The sequence below is a fragment of the Mya arenaria genome, chromosome 14 (assembly GCF_026914265.1).
Source record: "Mya arenaria isolate MELC-2E11 chromosome 14, ASM2691426v1".
NCBI classification, from domain to species: domain Eukaryota; kingdom Metazoa; phylum Mollusca; class Bivalvia; order Myida; family Myidae; genus Mya; species Mya arenaria.
Window position 1 is genome coordinate 35,418,875 of NC_069135.1, and position 9,024 is coordinate 35,427,898.

The 9,024-nt window shown below is 35.4% G+C and overlaps 1 protein-coding gene across 1 annotated transcript; it reads left to right on the forward strand.

The window, feature by feature from the left end:
• Positions 1–5,025: 5,025 nt before the first annotated feature.
• Positions 5,026–6,629, forward strand: LOC128216044 (uncharacterized). The gene is made up of 2 exons (XM_052922637.1): positions 5,026–5,284; positions 5,736–6,629. The coding sequence occupies exons 1-2, from the start codon at positions 5,026–5,028 to the stop codon at positions 5,909–5,911; spliced, it is 435 nt and encodes a 144-aa protein (XP_052778597.1). The 3' UTR covers positions 5,912–6,629.
• Positions 6,630–9,024: the final 2,395 nt, after the last annotated feature.

Sequence of the window (9,024 nt, forward strand, 5' to 3'; positions counted from 1 at the left end):
TCTAGGCCCTACTTTTTCGAACAATCTTGATCCCGATAACAATAACAAGCCAAGCTCACAGTATTAATTTTGGTATAATTTGTATTCTATTCTTATTTTGAATAGTTTGAGGACTTAAAAACTCTTTTTTTAAGATAATCAAGATAAATGTAAAATAAGTACTGAGCTTTTTGTTCTTACTTTTTAGAGAAACTGGCCCCTGGTCCAAACATCTGGTCAACGCAGTCACCACCAGAGCGAAATTGGCAGGGGACGCTAACAGCTGTTTTCAGAATTATACTGATTTACTGTATTCAAGAAGAAGAGCGTGTATGGTTTTGTTCGTTTTGAATCTAAGCAGTTTGTTGGCAATAGGTTTCCCTATTAATACATATCGAAAGAAAAGTATCAGGTTTTTCTCTTTTAAACAATACAATGAGTGAGAGTGATCCAGTAGTCTAGGTGAGTATGCCTTTCCTTGAAGAAGTTGTTTGAGCCACACCTTCGTTTTTTTCTTGGCCTCTGCACATAGACACAAGTACGCAATACTGCTTTCTACGAAGTGAACGGATTCGACCTTAATAAGTTAGTACAAACTTAAAAATATCGTTCCCCACAGAGGAACGAGACACTTGGATGTTGTGCTGGTCATATATCTCTCTCTCTCTGTTTGACTGGATGTTTCAAAGTTCATCTTCGCGAATTCACTGAAACTGCTGAAATGATGTTGATGAAACTTCACATGAACGATAAGAACCAACCCTAGTTGTGTATTAATATCGTTCCCCTTATGTAATATTTGAAACAGTTTATGGCATTATGCAGTTTTGCCTACGTACGAAGAGATAAGTTTGTCCGCGCGAAATCTCCAAAACTGCTGGAGGAATCTTATGAAACGTAAAGAAATGATAAGTACTAAGCCTAGTTGCCCATTAACATTGTCATAATCCGATCGGATATTTTTTTACAGAATTATTGCCATTTGATCGTTTATAAGTAATGCACATAGGGATGAGTTTTTCCTCAAGAAATTTTCATAATAAATTGATAGATTTGATAAAGCGGACGGAAACGATACATACCAAGCAATGTTGTTATCTAACAACGGTATTCTTCACAGCGTGACGGTGCTTTAAATTATACATAGAGTGCACGTAGTGATTTTTGTCCTCGTGTAATCGAAAGGACATGATCACATGGGATTGTTTCTTCTTTGGCACAGTGGCTCATTATTATGGGTAAATTTACGTTGAATTGAAAGTTACCGGCTTGTGGGTAATCCACAAACATCAGCCCCTTCCCTGAAAAAAAAAACAACTGCTTAGAGTTTCTGCAGTTTTGCTGGGTTTCGTTAGATAACCTGTACCTACCAAAATGGCATGAATTATTCGGTTTCCAATGATGTTTACTTCTTTTTTGTGTTCATTTTGTTTAAAAATGTTAACACAAACTCTTTCCGTGCTATACTTTAGAATGTATCTTTAACAAATTTTGTCTGTAACACTATAAACAAGATCCTTGACTCATTTTGGTGTGGACAAAACAAAGCACAGCACGTTGTGGGACGAAGAGCCGTTAAGGCCTGATTGAATGAGACTTCTCTTTTGCTGGCAATGTACGATGACTGACAAAATAAGAGGGATTTTGTTAGACTCAAATAACCAGGACATATATCTGATCATAAACTATTAATTTTGATGAAATAATCGGCAGCCTCACTGTTTTCATTGGAAGCTGTAAAAAGTCGCCCCGCACTTTCTCATTATTTCATAATGTTCTCATAATTTCCAGTTTTACAGAGACTGAAAACGGTAGCTTTAAGTTTAAATAGTCGTGTCGTTTTTTGAAAACCTTGTATATACTAAGGTTTTATTACATTTTTCTAGTCACTTAGTTTTAATTTCATGTATTCACTTTATATGACTGTATTTGTAATCACTAATTAGTTTTTAGACTGCATTTATCTTTCCAGGACCCTACCCTAATGTGTCTATGCATGTATAGTTACGTCGATTATCGGTGATCCTTAACATAGTTTTATAACAATGTTCTACAACGTTTCTATAAAGTAGGTGGCTATTCTTACCAAAATTAATGAATAGCAACTAAAAACCTATACCTAGTATGCAGGCTCCGTTAACGTTCAACATTATTTCTCTGATTTGTTTAAAAGGACACCTATAGTAAAAATTCGTAGATTGAATTTGCATCTATAGCTAATACTTGTCGAGTAAGTTCTAATACAGTTTCAAATAATAAACCTTTCTCATTAAAGAATTAAAGAGTGGTAGTCTCTCCAATACAACTATCAACAATGCGAAAGTTACGGCGTGGCTTGTTAACTAAAAGTCCTTCGTGCAATTCTGGGAAATGTGTCTGCTGTTCTTTGCTTCAAAATAGCCCACATATTACCGCTTCCATAAACAATAAAACGTTTAATTGTTTACTCAAGGAAAACGTCTCTTGAAAATCATCTAATATTATATATGTCCTAACTTTAATTGTGGATACTTCTGAAATAAAGTATGTAGGACAGACAAGGAGGCCATTGAAAGCCTAATTAAGAGAACATGTTTATAAGATCAAAACGAATAATAACTCCTTCATTTTATAAGACCGGACATAGTTTTGAAGTATAAACGATTCATCCAGTAGGACATATATCATTTACAGATAAAGAAGATAATTCCTTTAAATTCAAAGCAAGATGCACCGCAAAACTTGACTGGATTATACGCGTGCAAACTCCATATCCGCTTGGAGTAGTAAAATTGTGAAGTGTAGATTAAATTATCACTTATTCAGAAACAACTCTTTATGAAATTCAGTAAAATATAATTTATGGTTGTAATTGATAACCAAACACTGCGCAACATTAATGCTATACCTGTACTTTGATGTACATATATTTTGTAGTGTGCCGTTGGTCTTTGTCAAAGACGAACTCAAGTTTGAAATAGTGACAACGTTTAAGGCTAGATAAAATGTGAACATCAAGATTAATATTAAACTAGTTAGATTTGTCAATAGTGGAAACATAGAAGGCTTAATGCATACTTTTTATACATGGCTGTAGCTGAAACGCGCACAACTAAATTTAATATACGAAGCAATGTCAGTATGTGTATATCACGTGATCAATTGCGTCATAAATGCTACGTCGGAATGAAATATTTGCTTCGGATAAAGACTTTAAACAAATGTAACTTCACTATTTATTCACCATTTGAAATGAAATACAGCACAGTCTACGCAGCTTACGGAGCCTCGCCTTCGGTCTTTTACCATAATTTTTGATTGAGAGTTTAGTTTCTTAGAACACTTCGACAAACCATTTTACAATACGGTCGTCTGACGGAGCACAATCAAAACATTATTTTGGAAACAGGTTTGTCAAAGTGTTTGACCTTATTATCACCTTATCAAACTTCGCTAAATAAACGAAGGCGGGGCTCTTTAAGCGGCATAAACTGCCCTTTGTTTAAATTAAAATATTGTAGAGGACGAAAAGTTATCTTTGATTTAAGTCTATATTTTAAGCAAAATGTTGCCTTCCGACGTAGCATTTATGACGTTATTTAGCACGTGGTATACACACACTGAATATATAACGTGTCAGTGAAGGTCGACAGTATACGGTTAAAGATAGTGTCCATAAATAGGCAATCCAACAGCTCGCGCATGACGTCTGAGCATATTGCTAGCGTTTCAAAACGTTTTTAGCGAAATAATTGTAACATTAGGTAACAACATGCTTATACCGAAGGGAGCTAAAATCGTCCTGAAATGTTACGCTTCTGTTTTCATAAAAGAACAGTTTTATTTATTGCCATACTGTTACTATCAATGTGCAATGTACCGAAGTACTGCACGTAAATTTAAAAGCGTAAGGTAAACACTCGTTAGCGTTAAGAATACTATTTACACGGTATTCACTAACTTTTAAAGAACGCTACCATTTTTACGGTTTTTATATATCTATCAAGTTGATAAAAAAAAACATGTTAGAAAAGTGTTAAAATAGTAGGTCTAAAATGAAGTTAATGGTTAAAAAATAATATATATATATTATGTATAATAAAAAAGTAACATCACATTGGTATTCTTTTCGGTAATACGCCGACCGGTTTCGCTTGTAGCTCATCAGGGCTTATAAATTATAAATATATGATAAAAATATAAAAAAAAATACAAACAGATAGAGGATAATTCTTAATTTCTGTGTTTTTTTTTCTCTCACGAGTTTCATAGAAAACATGATGGATTTAAAACAGTACTGTAAGGATTATGATTCATGTTATGCCTTCCATGCACAATTAGCATTTATCCTTCTCACGGCAGCTGCAAACCTATTTACAATCAAGATGAATCACTTTTTAGTCATGGCAATTGCGACAAAACTATAGTGTTATAAAAAAACATCCGGAATACAACATGGAAAGCAGTTTATCTCACCAACAAGCTTGTTATTCAATTTGAAATTCATCAAGAACTTTTCAGATTCCTTTGATTCGTAATAAAGAATTGCCTTCTTCAGTTGGCAAAGATTCCTCCAACTTAACGAACACGGCAAAACCAGCAAGCAAAATCGAACAAGAGGCCCCGACGTAGAGACTGTAAATTTCGACTGAGTGAACAATTTAAACAGATGTAATAATGTAAAGCATAAAATAGAGGAACTTAATCTACAATCATGAAACAATGGTTGTTTTTGTTGTAGATAGCGTCATCATTAACAGTGTCATGAAATCCCAAAAGGATTCGACTTTAACTGACCGGAAGTAAATGCATAGTTCATTGAGTCACCATGTATTCGCCATATTATTTGAAATTATTAAGTAGTTTTGTTTACCCGTCTTCGGAAAACAAATCTGGAATGTATCATCTTTTTTAAATTTGAATAAAATTTTTACCTCGTATTGCAAATATTTGTGCAGCACTTTAAATTTCTTTACCGTGAATTATTACGGGCCTCAGTCCATTTGCGCAGATACGGAATCTGAGAAAAGCTGGTTATAGAAGCTCTAAAGTTTTACAAGAGAACACATGGCTTACCAGTTTACAAACTTATTCCTCGTATTGGTGGGCGTCTGTCTGACCGCCACACTTCCGGTTGAGCCGCAGTCGTGGCTGTCCCTAGTGGAGCAACTGCTTGAAAAAATGGTGCGAATGGAGCTCAACGTGGAGGCCATGCATAAGGAGATTACACAGGCGCTTGACCAGGTTACTTCTGGTCTTAAGGACGTAGACGCTATGAAGCAGACGGTCGGGGCTCTGCAGACGTATTTTTCTGACAACAAATCAGGTATCCCTTACAAACTTCAACTATTTTTGTTGTGTTAAGTTTAAAATTTTCAGGTGATATGTTGTTGTTTTATTCCAGAACATCTTTGTCAATAAAACTCCCTGATATGGGAAATTGTCATCGATTGAATCATATTTCCTATCCGAAATGGGGCTATGTACAGTGGCAAGTCTCAGTTCAAAATCAAATGACAAAACTGCAAATCTTCATTTCATTGTTATTTTCCTTTCCTTTTATTTGAATATTGTTGGTAAAATTTGCTAAATATTATAACTATTGAAATTGTACGACTATTCCCATTATGCTTTCAGAACCAAACGAATGAAATAAAAATGAGTCTTTGTAATTAAATAAAAGTGCTTCTCTGCGTCTGTGTCTGAAATCAGACTTGAGACTGTAATCTTTGACCCAGGTCCACATACAGCAATCTAGCATTACATTTCTGTTTCAGACAATGTTGTGGCGTTCAACGCTCACACGATTGTGGACAAATCACTTGCTACGGGTCAGGTTCTCGTGTTCAGCAATCCTCTGTTCAACATCGGGCATACGATAGTGGGGCAGGAATCTTCACGGCGCCCGTCTCCGGGGTCTACTTTTTCTCCGCACACTTCTGTCTTTATTTAGCTAGGCATTGGTACTACGCTTTCATGAAAGAAAACGACGTCGTTGTTGTAAAGGGTGTCAAGTATGACGGCCAAGAGTACGTGTGTGAAACGGCGAGCGCCGTTGTTCTCCTGCTGCAAAACGAGAGACTGTGGATAGAGTGTCGATCAGGAAGTACAGACGACCTGTTCTTCAGTAATTCTTATCGTAAAAGTTCCTTCTCTGGGGCCTTGCTCCACAGGGTGAATGATTACCCGTAGGGAGTAGGGATTGCACATGCAGAGATGGTGAATATGATATAGGAAAACGAACAGTATCGTATGTTGAAGTGTTGTAGCAAGGCTCTGATCATTTGGTAGTACCTACCTACTTACGTTTACCAGTGACTAAGTGTAATGTACAGTTAACTTATAGGTGTTTTGATATCTGTCTTAAATAACGACACTCAAAGTTTGTATTTATTAATCTTAATCACATTCACGTGTTAAAAAGCTATAATGCATAGTTTATTTACCATCTCAAAGATAAAGTGATAACCCAATGTGTTACATGTCGGCGGTATACTGTTTGAAATCACCATTAAAGATAACATACACTACAACAGCTCATATAAAAAGAAATCATGAATTGGAACGGATACATGTTTAACTTTAAATAACTAAGAAATATATCGAATTGCACATTTAGCCATTGTACGCTCGCTTTTGTACTGATTTCGAATAAAATATTTACAGAATAATGAGTGAATTGTACAACTTCTCCGAGTCTTTCGGTGTTCATACAAAATACTGTTGGTTTGTTATAGTGTATTTACAACACTTCGGTTTTCTTGTTTATTACTGGGACCTCAGTTCTTACAATGAACGAATACGTTATGTGTCTCGCTTATTTGCATCAACATTCTTGATTTGATAAGAGATTGAATAATACAAATGAAACATCATATTGTTTTACTGCTGTTATTTTTACTGCTCTTTATATATATTGGCTCCCGCATTGCTTAACTAAACGTTACGTAAAATGACGACATGACGTAAGGTTTCTCATGCAATGTTCCAATAAACACCAATTGAATTGACGTCTTGAAAACATAACATGAACAGAAACATTGCTCAATTTAGGTGCAAGAAAAAAACGTAGTTCCAATGAGGTCAAAACAGACTTCACGGAGTTAAAAGGAGTTTTCTCTTGAGCAATTCGGTGTAAGATACAGATAATCACTCTCAATCACAAACAAACAACATTTCTTCTTGTGGTCGCTCGGTGAAACATACCTCAATCTTACAAGTATCTCTATATGCAAAGTATCCATTTTTGGAACACAGATGTTGAGATTTCTAATCCATTCCTAAATATTGAAGAACATGCTTGTATATCATAGCAGTTCATGTTTCGAACCACAAAACATATTTATTTACAGAGTGATAATATGATAGGATTCTAAGCTCCGTTCGACCGTACTGTCAAGCGTTAACTTGTTATAGAATACAATGAATATGAGTTAGCTAGTTGAGTCAGATGCTGTACGCGAGCTTTAGCTTTAAGAAGAACTGTTCATCTAGTTGTCACATTGTAAGATTCTCGAAACTTAGGTAGGCTGTGATATCCTTTAACTAGTTTAACTCCTATGTCACCATGTTTTAAACATGCACAATATTATCAGATTGCCATTAGCCAGCCACTCTGGTTGGTCACACGTTGAATTCCACGGAAAGGCCGCCGTTGCTGTAGGCGACGCTGTTCATGGGACGCTGGAAGGAGACCATACTGGACGCCTTGATCGATACTCAGATATCGCTCGTCCTAACAATCACAAAAATCTCAGTAAATAATGCTTCTTTTGATCACATTGGTTTTAAAAGGAAGGTAAAGCTTAGGACACAAGAACAGATATCTCTATTGGAAACGTGTCAAGCAAGTATTCCGGCTGTCAGTTGTTCGAGCCCCACATATGATACAGTTTAGTAAAAGCTAAACATTATTATATGCAACCCAGATGTATTTTATTTATGCGTTGTATAAAGAAAGGGTCCAAAGGATCGACTCTGACTGAATTATACTGCCTTTTCCAAAATTTATACATAAATAAGAAGGTTTCGCGGGCGTTTCTAGAAAAACATGAGCTCGTTTTCATAAGGACGTTATTTTAACTATACTTTGAGAATTTTTTTCTTCGAACATATGCCAACGATTATAAAATGACAACAACAATGCGATACGAGGGGTGTTCGAAAGTTTTGGGACCAGTGACATAACATTCTCAACTTTTAATATTGATACACAATTCTTTAAACATACATAGCTTTACATACATTTTGTTCATTTTTAGAAACAACATAACAAAATTAAAAATAAGACGCTAGTAATTATCACCATAGCAACGAACGTTAACGTGAGCGGGGCAATTTAATGCATAAATAATTGCAGAATATCTATGTCGTAATATTGAACACAATACAATGTAAAATTGTCTCAAAATATTCCCAAGAGTACTTCAATCACGTCTCGTGTCTGTGAAGGCACGTTTTAAGGCAGTTGTTGAAGTTTTTCTGTTTTCCCGCAATTTTGCCGGGTGTTAGTAAATTACCTGTATCCTAACAAAATGGTCTCAACATATTTGTATCTAAACAAATAGGTTTCGTTTGCTGATAAATGTTAATACAGACTCTGCTCACAGTATAATTTTGAATTGTTTTTCACTGTCTGTGACACTCTATCAAATATACGCAATACAAAGATCCTTAAATTATTTTGATGATAACAGTGATGAAACCCAAGCAACCAGTGGGAGGCAGAGCTTGTTATATTTGATGGAAGACGCGTTTCTTGTGGTTCTATTGTGATATGCGAAGAGATTCACAAGACCCATTTCAGCCTTGTACAAAACACCTAGAATATATCTAGGCATAATGTGTGATAACATGGATTACAAAAATGCACAAACTGTTTTCGTCGTTTGGAATCATTAATAAAGATAAATTATCTAAGGTTGCTTCTGTTAAATGCCATGATTCCTGGCAAAATCAGCAAAATAACCGCACACAAAGAGCAGAGGCCAGGTACGTTGAATTTAAATTTCTGCATCAAGTCGTTTTTTAATATCAAAAATTATATATTTTCGGAGCCATTTTAAG